This window comes from Protopterus annectens, chromosome 1.part0 (assembly GCF_019279795.1).
Source record: "Protopterus annectens isolate FY-2018-M chromosome 1.part0, PAN1.0, whole genome shotgun sequence".
Taxonomy (NCBI): domain Eukaryota; kingdom Metazoa; phylum Chordata; order Ceratodontiformes; family Protopteridae; genus Protopterus; species Protopterus annectens.
The window spans coordinates 609770894-609791593 of NC_056725.1; the positions used below are offsets into that span (position 1 = coordinate 609770894).

Here is a 20700-nt window from a genome sequence, read left to right on the forward strand (position 1 = left end):
GGATTGGAATGTGGGAATGGGTGGGGTTTGATGGGGAGGGTCTGGATTGGTGGATGGGTGAGGAGGTGTGTTTAGGGTGAGAAGAAATGTAATTGATGTGGGGGTGGGTGAAAATGGGGGTAGGGTAGGGGAGCGGAGTGAGCCCGAATGCAGTGAGGGCGAACGGAGCAGGGCTAGCACAGAAGCATGATGTCTTGCAGAAAAAAAAACAATCAGTAACAGCACAGGGCTAATGAGTCTAAGGTGAGTGAACAACTATTTGGGCAGAAAAAAAAAGTAGTTCCAAAGGGACTCACAGTGGATCATTTGTAGCCTAGCCACGGATCTCAATTAGAATTTACCAAGACATGCCTTAATACCAGGCCCAGTGGAATGCAGTACATTATACCCTTTTCATAAAGGCTCGGGGGGGGGGGCTAGACCAGGCATATACATATGATTGCCCACTCAATAGTTCAGGTTACACTAAAAAAGAGTCAGGTAGCTACTCGGCTTTACATTCAAGGAGAGTCTGCTCCATAAAGCAGAGCTTCTCTGTGATAGATATCCATCTCACCATCAGGTCCTGTTTATGGTTTGGTAGAACTTTAGGCAGAACTTTAGGTCTCCTAAGTGGGTGTTTAGGGTGCTATTAAATTTGTGGACATATAGATGATCTCATAGGAATGGATCCTTTGAGGCTCTGTATGCTAGATAGAGGCCCCCTCTCAGAATTCAATAAGAAACAGAAAACAAAGTGAGCGCTTTGAGGTGGACATGGTAGGACAAGAAGGAAATATGATTAATTGAGTTAGTAAGTAAATGCTGCAGTCTCTCGAGCTGGATCATATGACTAGGCAAGTACATATAAAAGGGGGTATTATACTCTATTACTAACCTGATAATGGAGGAGGTGAAGGGATGGCTTCATTGGATCCAGAAGATATATCCCTAGCATACCTCTCAACTTCTCAGCACAAGAAATTTGGACAAAGCCAAAAATAATGGGGGTGGGGGGGACAAAAGCCCAGAATTAGGAACAGATTTAAATATTGTTATTATTAACATAGAAAGTTGATAAACTAACACATTTTGTATTATCATGCATTTTCTGAAGGATTTGAAGTCAAATATTCGTCATTATTTAGTGATTTTAGTCCTCAATGATTTGCCAGAAAACCACAAATTTTATAAGGAACAGACCAAAAATATGAATAAAAATCTGGACATTCTGTGAAAATATGAACAGTTGAGAGGTATGATTCCTAGTGAATAGTGTTGCTATATAAAAATACTTCCTAGCACCAGCAGGCATATAGTGGTTAAAAGATAACTCATTGTATATAAAAGTGCAAAAGTCCCTAATGACTGAATTGAGCTTTAAGGAGTGTTACCTACATTATAAGAGCATGGGTACATAGATTTTCCAAAGGAGACAATGCTGCATTTCTTGGCATTTAGGATGAGTCTGTGGTCCAAGCACCACTTGTTAGTGTGTGTTAGGCCCTTTGGAAAATTTGGAGGTGAGTTGGGAAACGTAATCATTAGCAAACTTCATCAGCCACAAATCTTTGACATCACTCTTGATATTAGAGATACAGATAACAAAGAGGAGCGAGTTCAGGACCAATCCCTGGGAGAACGTAATTGGTAATTACTGCTTTGATGACAGTATCCCTTCAACAATAATATACAGGGTTTTGTCAGTGTGCCATTTTGCTATCTAGTGGGTAATATAGGGGGTTTACCTTTATTTGGATTACCTTATCAATAATGCAGGACTGTGGGATGACATCAAAGGCCTTGGCCAAGTCCAAGTATGCAGTGTGGATCAATACGCCTGAGTCTAATGCCTCAGTAACTTGCTCAAAAAAGTTCACCAGATTTAAGAGACAGGATCTGCTTTTAATAAACTCAGACTGGTTTGGATCCAGAATTTGATGACTGACTCTATCTTTGTTGATAAGGTCCACAAAAATGTGCTCTACTGCCTTCATGACAAAGCTGGTGAGGCTTATAGATCTATAGTTATCCAGACCAGTACTGTACCCTCCTCCCCACTGGAGGAACAGACCAAAGTATTAGGCAAAAACCTGGATATTCTGCAAACTTTTGTACAGCTGAGAGGTCTGCATGCCAAGTTAAAGAAGAAAGCAGCAAGGCTGAATACTTAAAGTGCATCTGTAACTTCCTAGCATCGAGAAAGTACTTCCTTTGACTCTATAATCATGCAACTAACAAAGATCATCAGCTTCCTTACTGTAAAACATTGATATATGCATTTCTTGCAGGTTGACCAATCTAAGCCAACTAAGGTCCACATGTGAATGTCAGTCCAAAACAGAAATTAGTGCAAATCCTGGTGATTAACACACATTTTCTCTCTGTTTCAAAAAATAAATTGTGTGTGCATATTCTACGAAAAATATAAAAGCTCACTTATGCAACTCTGTTTGCATTTGACAAATTATTGTTCTTGCAAGAAAGAACAAGCCTCATGCATCACCCCCCCCCATGTGAGTTTCACTTTGTTTACCTCTCCTACTTATTTATTCTACTTCTGAGATCATACCAATGTGGAGAAAAGATACCCACTGCAGTAACACAGAAAACATTTTGTGACCTTGGAGTTACAATAAATACGTTTGTGGGCATATAATGAGCTTGTCTGCCAATGGAGAAAAACTTAGTACTGTCTGTCACTTGTTTCATCTCTGTCAGCCTTATTGATGGCTCACTTCCACAAATGTAGAGATGGGCAATTCTGAAATTATGCTAAAAGTTGTGTCAAATATGTATTCTTTTTTTCAAAATAATATTGCTTATTATAACCTCAATGCTGCTATCTAGCTGTATGACTAAAATAAAGTAAAAAATATCTGGTTGGCTGCCAGGGGACATCTTCAGCATAAACTACCCTTTGCAAAGGTTGCCTGAAATACCAACATTGATCGTGGATTTTTTACAATCACAGCAGCTTTGCTGCTTTGTTACAACCTAGGTGACCATGTCTGCAAGTACTGTTTGCTGCCTTTGTGATATCATTACTTTGGATGGAATAAAGAAATCACACATTCCCTTATTTTTTATATTACACCCCTCTTTTATTTGTCCACCCCAATATGTCTAGTGGTTTACACTGTAGGACAGCTACTGACTAATTTTATTGAAAATATTTTCATTGGTGATCAGAAACATTCTTCATACTCTGCTTTAATTTTGCACCAGACTGCTCAAACATGCAATATTAAAGGAGAAGAGTGTAAATGAAGTTTTCTCTGATGCAGTGTAACTGTGTCTTTTTTTTTCTGTCATTTCAGAGACACGTCATGATACAGATTCACTACTTGCCTTTCAAAGTATGCAAAACAGAAGTGGGATGTTGCAAGATTAAGATCAAACCAGGCTTGAAAGGTCACAGATAAAGTCTTCTGTCTGGTATCCTGAGGTGTTCTGGTACCTTTCCAGCCAACATCTGCATCACTGCCAGTGGTCCAAATGTTCATTAATGCTGTAAGTTTAGCCATTAATCCCCCGTTGTAAATTGCTTGAATTTTTGCTCTTTGTTTCTAAGAGATGTCTGCAGTGAACTCATCTTTTACCTACATAAGAGTTAAATTCCTGACTCACTTGAAGTCACATACATTGAATTAATTCATACTTTTAATTTTTATCAAGCCAAATGCCTTGAATCAACCTAAGAAGCCAGAATCTGACACCTTAAGTTTAATCGTACACAAGACTGTGTTCCACTTATTTATCTACTAACTTACATGCACTTATTGACCAGTAATATCCAACAGGAAAGATTCCATCTTCAGTGGAGTCTCAAGGAGAAAAACTCCAGACATAAACAAAGCAATCAGTTGCTATAACTAGGCAGACACAAGTCATCACTATGGCATACAGGGATAACCCTCATTCCTACAGCACAGCTAACCTTAGGTCAGTTAGTGGCTTGGGTGTTTGATGGCACTGGTAAGACAGTAGATGTGCCCATCTTGGAAGGAAAGGTGAGGCTAAGCAGGAAGCACACAGCCATTATCCCTCAGATGAAAGATGGCATTGCAGCGGACATCTTGGTGTCAGGTGTATGCTCACCAAGCAACCGCCCAATGATAGTCCCGATTAGCCAGTGCACTGGAGTGTTCACTTACAGAACAAGAACTCTGTGAGCTACTGTGGTGATGAGTGTAGCCTTCTCCTGTACTCAGGGGCTGGGGTTAAGGACTTATACAAAAATGCTCTCATTGCCAGGATGCCAGCAAAAGCATAAACTTCCAGTGCCTGCGTGGACAATGGCCTCTCTGGTCTCCTCTTAGTTAAGTAGATCAAAAGACTCCCTATAATGTGGCAATGAAGGAGTTAAAGTCCAACAGAGGGAGGCTTGATGGTCAGCAGGCAGAAGGGGGAAAAACACCTAAAAAAAAGGAAAACAAATAAATAGACACATATGTGATGACATTATTAACTGGGTACTCAAATAAATTAAAAATACAAATCTAGCTAAGCTCTCATAGTTTCTTATTTTAAAACAAAGAGCTGACATTATATACACAGATAAAACAGATATCTAGTTGAGCTAACACATCTCTTTACTACTAACAAAAGCCTACTATGCAATCAGCTGAAAATTACTGGATATAATTGGGAAAAGCATATATGGAAGCAGCAGAATACAAGCTTTATGTTACACTATAGGTGCCTTTTCAGCTGAAATAAGTGGCTGTTTGATCTAAATCTTACACTAAAAAATACTGCTCCGGCACTTGGCAGAAGGCTTCAGAAAAGCAGCATCTCTACTCCTATTTGTGGATTTTAGGATATGTATGAAGCAACCAGTAGAGGACCAGAACACCTGCCAAGGGTTATACCAAGTTAGGGTGTTGGCTAACACTTGACACTTGGGTGTATACATTAATCTATGGGCAAAAGTTAGCTGTATAGAGGATAGGTAATGCTGAAATTCAAGCCAGCTTAGGTTAAGTAATGAAAGGTAATGAAGTATTTTTCCATGATGACCTCAAGCAAATCTTGAAATTTATTGTATGCTAATACAAGTCTGTGCTTTCTTTCATCATGAATGCAAGTTACTGAGCAGGTGTGCTGAATAAAAAATGAGGAAAGTAAGTATATTACTGCAGTAGTAGTTTGCCTTTCACATGGAAGAAGCAATGGTTTACCCTTGGAAATCATATTTTTTGTTGCTTTTGGTAAAAAAAAAAACATTACACAGAAGTGAAACATCCTCTGGTTATCAGTAATAACTACTAGTAATTTAGCAATCAGCACCATGGCAGAGAGGGATACATCTCTGACTGTGCTCCACATAACATATGTTCAACTGGCAGCAAAAATGCAGGAGGGACCCAGTGGGGGAGAATGGGAGTGAGTGGCTGATGCTAATATACTCGTCCTTGGTTGAGAGAGGCAGCCTAGGCTTGCTGCAATAACAGCATTAAGAGACCAGCAAGCTCAGTGCTGTTAGTACTGTATCACTTGGTCAGTCAGTTGCACATGGTCAGAAGTGCACATGCACCTCCTAAGGGCATCCATAGCAGGGTCTGCAAGACAGCCACAGGGTGGTAGTGTTAGGGTATGAACCCAACAGCACTATGATGCTGAACCAGCATCTTCAATCTCATTACTGGTCCTGGACTTGGGCCGAGTAGAGCTCTGGGGAGGCAAAGTTGGGTCCAGAGGAGACATTGAAGCAGGACAGGAACTGTTGGCAACTGATGGTCAGCTAAGGCAGTTAATTAAAATAGATAAATAAATAAATAAAATAATTCCTGGTAATTTAGTGGTGAATTCCTGAAATACTGAAAGACGAGGTGATAAGAATGTCTAGTAAAATCATAATGGACAAGGGAGTATCTACAACATGGCATTTGTCAGCCAAGAGCTGAGTTTCTTTCTTCCCATCAGTAAAGTGCAGTCCTACAGTTGAAAGGCATGACTGCAAACATTTGAAGCTGTGCTGTAGCACAGTATTAATGAGACAGATGTATTTGTATCAGTAAGGGAGATGGCTGGATGTGTTATCTGATTATTACTTTAGTTTAACAGCTCCACAAAGACTTGTGATACTATTGATAAAGACTGCCCTAACACTGAGCCATAAGGGACCCCTTGCATTACTGCAATGGAGATGAGACTGCATTATTCAATATACTTGACTGGTACCTACGTTCTGTGTAACAAATCATCTGGTACCAATGGGTAACAGACTACAGCTTAACAAACTACTCAGTAGGCTGTTATGATCATCCACATCAGGTGCTTTTGAGAGGTCTAAAATACTATCCCATCAATATATTTGTCATATATGAAATCAATGACACCCACTAGGCTGCAGCTATGACATGTGTTGGTCCAAAGCCATACTGTGTCTCGGAAATTAGTTTATAATTGCTTAGGTATTGCTGAAATCCTCAGCTTAAATGCATCAAAACTTAACAGCTCAAACAAACATATACTCAAAACACATGTAGATAAGACTGTACAGTTTACAAGCAAACACATCACAAGGTAAGATTCAAATGCCAGCTTTCTGCACCTCCCCAGTACCATACCTTCTTACTTTATTCTTACTCAGAAGCAGCTGCATCTCGAAGAAAGATTAATGAAATAAAGACAAGCTAAAACTGTTTTGCTCTTTCTCTAGGAGACTGCAGTCTCAATGCAAATACATTATAATGTGAGCAAAAAGGCATTGCTCCTATCTGGAGTGTGTATAAGAATGAGCATCATCAGCCCTGTGCAATAAAGCTTGAGAAACTCAAGCAATGCAGGATCAAGAGACTGACTGACATCCTATGGAGGAGCTGAGTGGATGACGTATTCACATCTGGTTCTTGAAAGGGAATCTTACCATCAACTTGGCACAAACTCAACAGATAATAAACTGCCACACCTGCACACACACATACATTTAGGGCATCAGGGGATCCCAACAGATCAGATCATTTATACAGAACAATCCCATTTTAAGTATCTAGGGACCCGGCTTACTCACTAAGCACAACAATGTACTCCAGAACATGTGGGTTGGGGGTTTGTAAAATGGTTAAGCTGTTTACCTCACAAACAAGAACTACAAGGTTTGATTCTCAATAAAGGAAATTATCTAGGTTTAAAATGGTCTACAAGGATAGCTAACCTAGTACTTACCTATGAATCTATAAACAGAATCAGTTTTCAGCTGAAACACTTCTACAAGCTCAATTTTCCTCAGTTGCAAGCCTTAGTCTGTGTCTGAAAATGATATTTTCACCACCCAGGTAGAATACAGGTCCCCATGCAATTTCTCTACATCGCAGAAACCTGGCACACTGCACAAGTACTCCTCAGCAAAGTATACATATTTATACTGTTCTCCCCTGCCTGTGAGTAACACCATGTTCCTTATCCATTTTTTTACCCTTATGTAAAACAAAAACATGAACTTTGCTCTTAGGACACTCATATGCAAACTGAGCTCAATTACTTCTCCCACCTGGTATTCCATCTCTGCATGACAGAAAACCATTATAAGTTTAACTTTAGAAGCAATACAATCCACATTCTGTTATACACAGACCAAGTGCAAGGGCAGGCAAAGCCTTCTTATCCCTTGGACTAAGTGGCAGGGAGGATTTTCCTACAGATGCTTGAAGTACCCCCAGGCAAAGATCCAAGGTTTAATGTGCCTCTAGTCTAAGATTCAAGGTTTAAAGTGTCCCCAGGCAAAAATACAAGGTTTGAGGCGCCTCTAGTCTAAGTTTCAAGGTTTAAAGTGCCCCCAGGCAAAGATACAAGGTTTGATGTGTCTCTAGTCTAAGATTCAGGGCTTGAAGTGCCCCACTAAGATTCAAGTTTGAAGTGCCCCCAGTCTAAGATTCAAGATTTGAATTGCCTCCCATCTAAGATTTAAGGTTTGAAGTGCCCCCAGTCTTACAATCTTTGACTCTGGACAAGCACTTAATGTACAGCTCTGCTTGTACTTATCTTAAGTAAGGCTCCAGTTTTAACCTTCTCAGGAGGGGATATGCCCAATTACCAGTGGTGTTATAAGTTTATTAGTTCCCTGTGAACAAAATGCATTCTGAAGACCCCCCATATAAAGAAGTAATATGTTATATTTGTATGTGTGTGAGTGTATGTATAAGTGTGCACTCACTTGAGTGTATGTGGGTATGTAAGCAGGCCTGTTTGTGTCTTAACTGGCATATACTTAAGTAGCTTCTTAATTTTTTCATAATCCTTGTTGGACCAAATATATATTTTGTGTATAACTTCTCATTCAGTATTGTTCATATGGACACTATTTCTCATTCATTGTTACCTAGTATGGGCAATGTTTACCTCTTATTAATGTTACTTTAAATTTAATAAGTTTAACTCTGCAATTTTTGTATTCCATGTTCTTGCCCCTGGTCTTAGCTAAAAATAATACATCTGGCTTAACCCACTACATGCAATAAATTAAAAAAAAAAACAAATAAATGAAACCATTTAAACAGTAGACTGCTCTTTCTGAACTTGTTTTTTTCTTTCAAAATATCATTAGGATGGTTTGATAAAACACTAAGTATTCAGAAACACACAGCACATTACATAACCCTCTTTCTAGTGCACTATGAGGGAGAAATTCAAAGAATGTTCTAGAGCTACATCAACAAGTTGTCTAGCAATTAATAGTACAAGAGTCCACTTGATAATGCTGCATGCAACTGCAGCGATATGGGGGCCCAGCTACTGTAAATTAGCTATGTGCTCTGCCCCAGAGCCTTACTCTGGGATCGAACTAGAGCAGTAGACTGAATCCATGAAAATCTCTTCCACACTATTTCAAAACACAACAGTAGAAATGAACACATTGTTTTATGGTGGTCTACCATTGCTGTTTAGGCAGTTAGAGCAGCAGCAGATAAATACTACAAGGTTGTGTGCGTGTGTGTGTGTGTGTGTGTGTGTGTGTGTGTGTGTGTGTGTGTGTGTGTGTGTGTGTGCAAATATATGCATGTACGTGTGTGTTTGTGTTTCTGGAGAAGCATGAATGAGACTGTATTGGTACAGTATATGTGTGTGTGACTGCGTGTGACTGTTCAGCTGTCTGTGTGACTGTGTTTAGCAATATGTGTGTGCGTGTGAGTATGAGTGAGTAAGTGAGTGAGTGTGTGTGTGTGTGTGTGTGTGTGTGTGTGTGTGTGTGTGTGTGTGTGTGTGTGTGTGTGTATATACCTGAGCCACAGTGTCAAGTAATTTGATGGGAAAACACTAATGCATTTGTTCCAGCTGTAATACGTGTTCAGTTCAGAGACATGCAAAACCGTTGCTAATGAGCTCTAGTATGCCTCCGAATCACTAGTTAGCTCCACAGTATTGTTGAAGTACAAACCCATCACTAGGGTTACTGAGTTAACCATTTTGAAAACCTCCATTGTATTTGAAATGTACATTCACTTTTAAAAATAATATATTCTCCTACAATAGTACAGAACATGTTGTGCACGTTTAAAATTAACTAATTTATTTATTTAACATTTGTTGACCAGGAAAGTCTGACTAGGACAGAGCCTATTTTCAGTGGAGGCCCGAGGAGAAATGCTCCAGACACATGTCTTTGGAATGTGGGAGGAAACCCATGCAAACGTAGGAAAGACATGCAGACTCCGCACAGAAGGCACCCAGCCAAGAATCAAACCGGGGAACCTCTTGCTGTGAGGTGACAATGTTAACTGTTGCTCCACTGCATCAGTAATTGATTATATAAACATTAAAAATCACACGGAACATGAGAGTCGTACTTTATAATATGTATATAAACATGCAAGAAGAGCAAAACTGACAATTACAATAGAGGCAAACTAATGTCTTCATAATTATTTTCCCCTGCTTAACCAACTTAACAAAGAATGCAAATCAACATCATGAGGAAAGGCAAATGAAACTGTTTAGAAAAACATGCACATTTCAGACATAGTACAAAGCTTAAAAAAAAAAAAATCAGATGCAACTTTGCAAAGGAGATTTACAACAGAGTAAAAAAGTGTTAGGATACTTTGAAAACAAGTGAAAGGTTATAGACAGAAAGAGACAGTTTGTTTAAATGTAAAGTTGTTTATTGAAGATAGATATGAATAGCAGTCTGACATTATTTCAGAAACAAAAAATAGAGTTGTTGAAATAATAAAAGAAGTTGTCAAACCACAGCATCATAACAGAACCAAACCAATATGAGCACCTCACCTTTGGATGATGTCTTCTTACTGCTTCTTTCTTTTTTGTGTTTTTGTTCCTCTGTAATGTTATTAGTCTCTTTATCCTTCTTGTGGTGTTGTTTGAATGCTATTTTTGATGAATCTGACTCATTCTTATTTACTGAACACTTTGCACCATTGGAAATGATTTTGCTGGTTTCCTTGTTTTTTGTTGCCTTTCCATTATGATCACCTTCATGCTTCCTTTTTTCCATGCTGTTATCAGACAATATCTTATCAGCTTTCTTTGATTCGTGTTTTTTCAGTTTACTGTCTTTATCTTGGGATCCATCTGTTACCTTTGAGTTAGGGAGTTCTTTATGAGCAACAGCATGGTCTCGGTCAGTGTCCTCAAAATGATCAGTTACATGTTTATCATTTTTATTTGCACCTTTAATTTCTGATGTCTTTCCACTTAGTGCACAATCATCTGTTTTAGTTTCTTTATCTCCACAATGTTTCCCACCCCTTTTTAGCTCAAGAGGTGTCTTTGACTCATCACTTTGTTTGTTTTTGCTTGACGTATTACTTTTGTCTTTTGAATTTACAGTCACATTAGTATTATATTCAGTACTTTCATTCAAGTCCGATGATTTATATTTGGACTTGTGAACTTTGGCTCTTTCTGTTTGTTCACAGTCATCAGAGACAGATGAATACAAAGCTTTATCCTGATCCCCAGAGTCTGAACTGGTTACTTTGCGTTTGTGTTTTTTTTCAGATTCTGAATCTTTTAAGTCCCTTGATGATGCATTGCTGTTTTTAAAAGTTGTTTTTCCTTCTGGTTTTGTGCCATCAACATGATTTTTATCTGCTACAGAAACAGAAGTTCTAATCGAATGATGTGGTTCTGTAGAATACTCGTTCATTTTCATATCTGGATCACCATCAGAAATATTTACTGCTGACTCACGTTTTATCTGCCTATGCCTTTTGCCCTTATTGTACTCAGGCATGCTATCACTTTGTACATCTATAAAATTTTCAGCATCCAAAGTAATATGATCTTTCTTCACCTTTTCTCTCTGTTTGTCTGACTTTTTTTTCTTAGTTGTAGTTTCTGCAGTACTTTCTACTGGTGTAGCATTTTCTTCTTTAGGTTTTCCTGCTCCATCTTGCTCAGTTTCTTGTTCTGTCCGAAGACTATGTATCATACTAGTCACTTGTTCTGTCACTGAGTCAGCCACAGTATAGCCAACATCTCCCACAGCACTAGTCAGATCGTCTACTGCGTTACTTAGGGAATCAACTAAAGAGGACACTGATGGAAGGGCTATACTTTGTTGGAAGCTTTTAAAAAATGCCATTTGCTTGATCTTTTTCACAATGCACAACAATATTTTCGGATGTCCCAAATTTTTTGGTGTGTTTTGTAGTCAATTACTGCCATTCCATCACAGACACTGCATGAGTAAATACACTTAAAATTAGTGGTTTTAAATATTAAGAATATACACAACTTAATTTCCTATTTTTATGTGTACAATCTCTTTTCAGTATTCTTTCTATAAAAATAAACAGGCTAATCCACAAAATAAATAACTGAATGACACCTGATGAAACAAAGTACTCAGCAAAGGATATATGAATTATAGTGGCATTATATAGACCCTAAAATAGCTCCACATCTCTTACAAAATATTGTCTGTTAATACATTATTCACAATCCTCAAATTAAGTCCAAAATCATGGACTGAAATTAAATGCCAAAAATGCATTATTGTATCCTTTGAGAAGTCATCTATCCCAGCGAACTACCACATTGACAATACACACCTAAGAGTTGTCCCAGTTGTTTGGGATTTGAGAATTTCTACAGGCAGTACTTTTGACCAACATGTGTCTATTGTTGTAAGAAAGTCCTTCTATATTGCGCAGCTTATAAACAAAGGGATTGTGTCTAGATCTAGGGATGTCATTGTCCTCCTTTACTCAGCCCTCATTAAGCCAATCATTGATTATAATGCCCCCTTTGGCATGTAGCTGTCCAGACACATGCAACAACTGGAACACCCACAAAGATGCCTTATTAAAAGGGTACAAGGCATAAACATGTCCTACATGGACCACCTCAAGGCCCTGTCACTATATTTGGTATCCTATAAACCGCTAAGCGGTGACCTGTGTCTGGCATACAAGGTATCCTCTGAGCCAGTACTGATGGATTTACTGCACATCAGCAAGTCAGTTAGCATCAGAAATACTAAGTCTAGAGATCTAAACCTATTCTGCAAGATCAACAGAATGGTTTGGAAGGACAGGTATATATCACAGAGGATACGACTGCTATGGCGCACACTCCCCATCCACATAAAACAAAGTTCATCCCATTCCCTGTCCATATTCAAACACAACTTAGATCTACAGATGGGAAACAGAACATTTACACCAGAACTCCCCCCTGTACTACTAATGGACAAAGGCAGCTCCTAAAAGCTTTATCCCTTGCATGAGTCCCCTCAAATTATCTATGGTATGATCACAGTTACTCTCATTGGGGTAATATATAATTATCGATCTTGGGATGGGTAAGGCCAGTCTACCACCAAATGGTATAGGTTATTTCAAGCACAAAAAGGGACACTGGATACTCTTAACATGGCCTTCAAGGGCAGCTAGCCTAGTCCTTACCTATGAACCAGTCAATCTTTGACACAAAATCAAAGTTAATGCTGTTTTGAGAACAAAAATATTTCAAGTGTACACTTTTTTATGTAATTCACGGTCGGTCTTATGTGAAATATCTTTGTAAATGCATTTAGTGTCTCAATGCTAAATTACAAGGCTTAAAAATGTATATGTGAGTGCATTATTTGCTTATTTGTTTGCTAAGTGGGTAATGGAACTAGTCCTGAGATATATTGCAGCCATAACCTGGTCACAAGGCAGAAAAAGGATAAAGACACATTCATGACAAGAAATATACCATTAAGACAGATAAAGAAATAAACAAAACAAAGTATAAGTGTCTGTGTGTGTGTGTGTGTGTGTGTGTGTGTGTGTGTGTGTGTGTGTATATATATATATATATATATATATATATATATATATATATATATATATATATACACATATAAAATCATATTCATATATAACTACGTCACCATTTCACATAATCAATAAGAAAAAACAGTGCTTCATTTAATCTAAAACTCATTTGATTGACATTACATTTGACTGACACTCATTTCATTGACAATTTCATACACAATGCATTTAACTCCAAAAGCTTTTTTCCAGGGGGGCAAGCCCCCATGCGTCCCCACACTCCCCTTGCTTAAATATACTAACTCCACAGTCACACAACCACTGAGAAAATAGAATATGCCCCTTGCACTCTCAATCACTGCTAGCACACATACTTAAATGTCTAGGTATGGTGAACAATATAAGACAGGGAATTATCATGGTAAAAATCCTGATCAATACTAATTTCCACTGTAATTCCTATCCTCCAAAACCACATCAGCAGTAATTTTCTATACCATTTCACACTCTTCAATGTAATGAGTGTCACGAAAATGTAGTCTATCAAATGAGTTTTACATTAAATGAAACGCCCTTTTTCTTTGTTGACAGAGTGAACTGACAATCAAATGAACATAACCCATACATATATCTATATATATATATATATATATATATATATATATATATATATATATATATATATATATCTATATATATATATATATATATATATATATATATATATATATATATATATACATACACACATACATACATATACTCCCCCCGGTCGAGTGGCCTCCGAAAGACATGTGTGAATGGGCGTGCATATATATATGTATGTGTGTTTGGGGGGGAGGGGGTCCTATCAGCTGATCAAGTTACCAAAACATCGAAACTCTAAACAGCAAGACAACAACATGGAAAGGTTAGAGCAATGAATGTTTATAACTCCAAAACACAAGGCACTGAAAAACTAGTGGTGGATGTTGCACATAATTTTTTGTCTTTCGAAACCTCATAGCTTTTGAATGGAGATCACGGTACAGTGAGGATCGGGAAATTAGAAGTTATGTACCTACCATAACATTCCATGTTAGTTGTCTTCTCTCGCCTTCTTTCTTGCTGGATGGGTTCGGAGCCGATCCTCGGCTCCGACTCGGCACTTGCTAAGCTCGAGAGCTAATTTTACCAGCTCGAGGCAACCCTATATCCCATGATGCAAGGCGGAGATTACCCAGATCTCGTTTGGTAGCTAAAGAAATAGCAATATTTTCTTCCAACTTAAGAGGAGGAAGAAATAACAATACTAAATAACATCATAACCCTCTGGAAGGGATCAACGTAATCTAGTGACACTAGGAGTTGAACAGCTAGAAAAAAGGTAATAACCTCTTAATAGAAGATGTATAATCTTCCCGGTCTGACCAGGCTAGGGGGATGGAGGGCGGGATGCAAGAAAGAAGGTGAGAGAAGACAACTAACATGGAACGTTATGGTAGGTACATAACTTCTAAATGTTAAGTTGTCAATCTCGCCTTCATTCTTGCTGGATGGGACTGCGTCCCTAGCACCTCTATCCTGGGTGGCTCAATGGAACAGACTCTTGAGAACGGTGGAACCAAAATTTGCTCTGTCTCTGGAAACCAAATCTAATTTGTAATGTGAAACAAAGGTATGAGGAGAGGCCCATGTGGCTGCTGCACAAATAGTGTCTATTGGAAGTCTAGCTTGAAAAGCTGTAGATGTAGCTAGAGCTCTGGTAGAATGGGCTTTTGGGTTAGAAACCAACTCTTTGCCTCTGAGCTGATAAATGTAAGTGATCACAGAAGACAGCCACCTAGATAAAGTTACCTTAGAAACTGGAAGGCCTTTCCTGTTCTCTGCATAGGATAGAAATAGTTGATCAGATTTCCTAAAAATCTTTGTCTTGTCCAGATAATATCTGAGCTGGCGGTGAACATCGAGATAATGTAACTTTTGTTCAGCTCTATCAGAATAATTCGGGAAAAATACTGGAAGATCAATGGATTGATTTAGGTTAGTCTGTGATGCCACCTTTGGTAAGAAAGACGGATTAGTCCTAAGAGATACCCTGTCTTTGTGGAATATTAGATAGGGAGGGCAAATACAGAGAGCATGAAGCTCAGATACTCTCCTGGCAGATGTAATGGCAACTAGAAAAAGTGTCTTCCAAGAAAGCAATTTCAAAGAACAGGCAGCTGCAGGTTCGAACGGGGGAAGAATCAAGGATGTTAAAATTAAATTTAGATCCCACTGTGGTGGGGGGTCTCTAATCGGAGGTTTCAATAAAAAGATACCTCGAAGGAATGCCTTGCAAAGTTTATGTGACATAATATTGTGGTCCAAAAGCCTATATGAAAATTTGAAATGGCTGCCAGTTGAACTTTCACTGTGGAAGAAGAGGATCCTGAATTAAAAATGTCAGCTAGGAAGTCCAATACCGAATGAATTGGAGCAGTATAGGGTCTATGTTCCTAGCTTTTGCCCAGAAAGAGAAACGTCGCCATTTACTAGTGTAGATCTTTCTGGTAGAAGATTTTAGGAAGCTACTATGATATCCCGTGACAGGATTAGAAATCATAGGAAGCCTGGCTAAGGATGGAAGTGGAGCAACCAAGCAGTGAGGTTGAGAGAAGGTATGGATTGGTGCAGTTGACCCGACTGGTGGGTCAGAAGATCTGGAACCGGGTCCAGATGCCATGGCTGTACCAAGAGGTAATGATGTAGGAACGGAAACCATATCTGTCGAGGCCAATAAGGGGCAATGAGAATCAACTTGGCTCTCAAGGCGGTTGCTTTCTGAATTAGCTGAGGTATCAGCGGAAAAGGAGGGAAGGCATAAAGAAGTCCCCGGGACCAATCTTGGGTTAGAGCGTCTCTGGGGGGATGGCCTGGAAGGGGAAAGAGAGAGAAGAAGTCTGGGCATTTGCTGTTTTGAGGTGTAGCGAAAGGTCGCAGCAAGGAAGGCCCCACTTCTGAAAAATCTCTTCCGTCACTGACTGTTTGAGAGACCACTCGTGAGGCATGAGAATAGCTCTGCTCAATCTGTCCGCTATGATGTTGGATTTCCCGGGGATGTGCGTTGCTATCAGAAACCGGTGAGAGGAGATTGCCCATTGCCAAAGTCTGAGAGCCTCTCAACACAGTGGATAGGACTTGGTTCCGCCCTGTTTGTTTATATACCACACTACGGACATATTGTCCGTTTGGACTGCAATAGTTCCCAGGGGAAGAGAGTCGTTGAGGGCTTGCAACATTAAAAGCACTGCTCTCATCTCCAGAACATTTATATGCAGATGGTACTCGAAAGGTTGCCAAGTGCCATGGACCATTCTGCCCTGATAATACCCCCCCCCACCCGATCAGGGAGGCGTCCGATGTAACCGTGGCAACCGGGGCAAGAGGAACAAATGGTCTGCCTTGATGGATTTGAGGGGATGATATCCACCAAGTCAGATGTCTTTTGCAAATTGGAGTTACTATGATCTCGTGACGCATAGGAAGCTGTTGAAAAGACCATTGGGTGAATAGCATCCATTGTAGAAGCCGCATGTAAAAGCGGGCGAGGGGAAGAAGTGTTATGGCGGCCGCCATAAGACCCAGTACTTTCAGAGCAAATCTGGCCTGAATTTTGTTGCTGAAGAGAATCACTTGGACGTGTCTTTGAATGTCCAAGATCCTTTGTTCTGTTAACCTTGCTGAAAGTTGTACAGTGTCCAATCTTGCGCCTATAAAAGTAATAGATTGACAAGACGACAAGGCAGATTTTTTGAAATTTATAGAAATTAAATTCCTAACCCTCTGCAAGTGTGAATGGTGTAATTTCTGGCTTGGAGAAGCTGATGCCTGGTGGTGGCAGTGAGGAGCCAGTCGTCTAGATATGGAAACACCTGGAATCCTTGACGTCTCAGGTGAGCCGTAACCACTGCCATGCATTTGGTGAACACTCTGGGGGCTGTAGTGAGTCCAAAGGGCAGGGTTCTGAATTGGAAGTGACTGGTCCCCAGCCAAAAGTGGAGAAATCTTCTGGAGCGTCTGTGAATTTTTATGTGATAGTACGCATCCTGAAGATCTATCGAGCACATCCAATTGTCCTTGCCCAGAAAGGGCAGAATGGACTGAAGCGTGACCATCTGGAATCTTGATTTCTTTACAAACTTGTTGAGTTTGCTCAGATCTAATATTGGTCTCCAGTCCCCTGTCTTTTTTGGAACTAAAAAGAACCTTGAGTAGATTCCGGATCCTATTTGGTCCGCTGGGACTGGCTGGATGGCTCTTTTTACTAGCAGTTTTGATATTTCTAGTACTACTAGTTCCCTTAGACCGGGTGGAACGTCTGGAAGGGTTCCCTTTTGTTGAATTGGGGTTTGAATAAAGGGAATTTTGTAACCCTCGGATATAATTGACTGTACCCATTTGTCTTGAGAAAGGGAAAGCCAGGCTATTGGATACAGCGATAATTTTCCCCCAACTGCCTCCGAAGGAGGACAATCGGGCAACATCTCAGGGATGCTGGAAGGGTTTGTCAGAAAGAGGCTCTCTGCTACCCTGATTCTGCGGACCACCTCTGCCCCTAGGGTGGCGTCTATTATTGTTACCCCCTCTGCCTCTGGGGGTAAACTGACTTCGTGTGTCAGGCGTGACTCCTTGAGATTTGCGGAACCACATTTTCCCTCCCTTCTGTCCTTTGGGGTAAGGTCTAGAAGGGGTGGAGAAATGGACTCCTACGGCAGAAAGAGTCTTGCCATCTTGTTCGCATCTAGTCAAAGTGTCTTTCACTTGAGGACCGAACAAGGTCGAGCCATCAAAGGGGGAGTTTGTGAAAGACGCCTTGAAGGGGTCTGCAAAATTACAAAGCCGCATCCAGGACTGACACCTTAAAGCCACTCCTGTGCCTGCGGCCATACTCGCCCCATCGGCTGCATAAGAAATGAGCCGCATGGAGGAGTTAGCAATGGAGTTAAGGATTCCTAGCTGTGAGCTAATCTTATCCTGAGACCCAGCAGCTGATGGATCCTGTAAAACTTCTCCCAACTCTTTAAGAACATCTCTTTGAAGGCGGGTGAAGTGGCATAAGTAGTTCAGCGATCTCATGGCAAAAGTCGCTGAAGAAAAAATCTGCTTACCGTACCTGTCCATAGTCCTAGAATCCTTGTTAGGAGGATGGACAGGTACTGAAGGATCAGCTAATTCCTTCTTGGTGGCAGCAGCCACCACCATGGCATCAACTGGGACACCCTTTGTTAAATATTGCCTATCTTGTGGGGCCATAATAAATTTTGAAGGTCTCCTAGGGATAGGTTCCACCGAATCTGGAGCCATCCACGCCTTCCGAGCCACTACCTCCATGAGAGGGTCGAAAGGCGGAGACACCCAGGAGGTGGAGGGTCGAGATCCGAATGCCTCCAGGTATACTGACTCGTCCTCGGAAGGATTAAGGGAGGGCCAGTTCCCCCTCTGCTTAAGGATTTCAAGGATGTCTGAAAATGAGACATCCTCAGAGGAGGACCTTGGGGATCTCTCCGACTCATCCAAGTCAGTATCTGATGTAGTAGACTCAGGGGAGTCTAGATGTTTCCTCTTACATGTCCTCTTACACGGGGGTTCCCCTGATGGATCAGGAGAAGCCTCGGAAGAGGAAGATATTCCCAATGGGGAAACCTGAGGTGTTGGATCTCTGGGTCCGGGAGCAAGAGAGTGAGAAGAGACATCAGCAGGCACTGTAGTGGGAGGAGCTGATGGAACTGTCCGTTGACTAAGCCCAGGGGCTAGTACACTCCTCATCACCTCGAAGGCTCCCCCATCAGAGAGACCAGAAAGTTCCCGCTCCGAAGAGATAGGAACCCCAGGCCTCACCGAGAGGGAAGGCTCCGAGGCAGATGTCGGGGCCGTACTCACCAACGCCGAAGCTCCGAGAGGGAGAACGGGGTCGGACATGGGTCCGATGCCACTCGCCCTCTCGGAGCCGACGAGAGAGACCAGACGCCCGGATCCCTCCAATGAAGGTCTCAAGGAGGAAATCGGAGCCGAGGACGATGGAGCCGAAAGGGGTAGATTCGGCTCCGAAGTCACAACGGTGCTGGTTCCGAGGAGCTCCGGCTCCGAGCTCTGTAAGAGAGTCGAAGGAGGAATGTTCGGTGGATGTGAGATAGCTACCGTCTGTTGAGATGGGCTATGGAGTATTTGGGCCAATGCCTGAGACTTTAATAGTCTACTCACCACTCTCTCGAGGTCGTGATCAGATAGCCTGGATGAAGGGGATCGAGATCTCTTTTTTGAGATCAATGGAGCCATCGGAGCCGAAGATATGTCGGCTCCAGCCGGAGCCGACACTGAGTGTCTGGATTTAACAGTATCGGCGCCGGATGGAGCCGATACTGAGACTGGTATGGAAGGATCGGCTCCGGCCTGAGCCGATCTCGAACCTGGTGAGGATGAACCTGAAGCCGACGGCTTGGAAGTCTGAGCCGAAGGCTTAACAGGTTTCGAGGGCTTCCCGGCCGACTTAGTCGGGAGCTCTCGGCTTTAATAAGCCCCTTAATATCAGCTTATTTTTTCGCTCCTGCAGGACTCTTGGGCTGAAAGCATGACAGATAGCACAAGAGTCCTGCAGGTGCGAAGGCCCCAGGCAATAAACACAAGAAGTGTGGCCGTCTGTCAGAGACATCTTCTGACAGCACAAGTCACACTTCTTGAAGCCTGAGACCTTAGTGTCCTTCGACATAACTGTGTCGATGAAACACCAGTAACACACACACACACAAAAACACTCAGTCCAACAAATTAAAATAAACAGGGATAACACACAGTCATACACAAACAATCCCTGACAGGAAAAAATTTAGGGAGGGGAAGGCGTAAGGCCTAACTAGGGACAAGGGGATATATTACTCAAAAAGAAGGGAACACTGACGGGAATAGGGCTAAGGTAAGTCATTAATTAACATAATACAAATATATATATAAAATTTAAAGGGGGTTAGACGAAAAGTCTCTGAAAATGTTCACTTACCTAGAGCTGGTAAAAGAAGGCACCTCGTTAGCGAAGCGGCAAACGAGATCTGGGTAATCTCCGCCTTGCATCATGGGATATAGGGTTGCCTCGAGCTGGTAAAATTAGCTCTCGAGCTTAGCAAGTGCCGAGTCGGAGCCGAGGATCGGCTCCGAACCCATCCAGCAAGAATGAAGGCGAGATTGACAACTTAACATTTCACCCTTTCCCCACTGTAGTGCGATCTCAGAATTGGTGTATATAATTTGCAGGGGGTGTTGGGGGTGCAGGGGGGCTATGCCCCTGCATAAATGTAAAAAAAGGTAGCAGGTTTGTCAGTGTTATGCATAAGAATGTACATACAGTTGCGCATGTTACCACAGCTTGAGAAGTGTTGCAGCAGCTTTAAAAACTCCATCCACCATACATAGGATAGCGTGTGTGATGTTACAGCTTAGTCATAAATACAACAAATGATCACAGCAATCTTAA

At 41.1% G+C, this 20700-nt stretch overlaps 1 protein-coding gene across 1 annotated transcript in view; it reads right to left on the reverse strand.

Annotated features, from left to right (window-relative positions):
* The window catches only part of SYT14 (synaptotagmin 14), a 1344965-nt gene extending 1333343 nt beyond the window's left edge, over positions 1–11622 (reverse strand). The window contains exon 1 of the mRNA XM_044060278.1: positions 10213–11622. Coding sequence (XP_043916213.1) covers positions 10213–11530 — 1318 coding nt within the window. The 5' untranslated portion in view covers positions 11531–11622. The remainder of the gene's footprint in view (positions 1–10212) is intronic.
* Positions 11623–20700: the final 9078 nt, after the last annotated feature.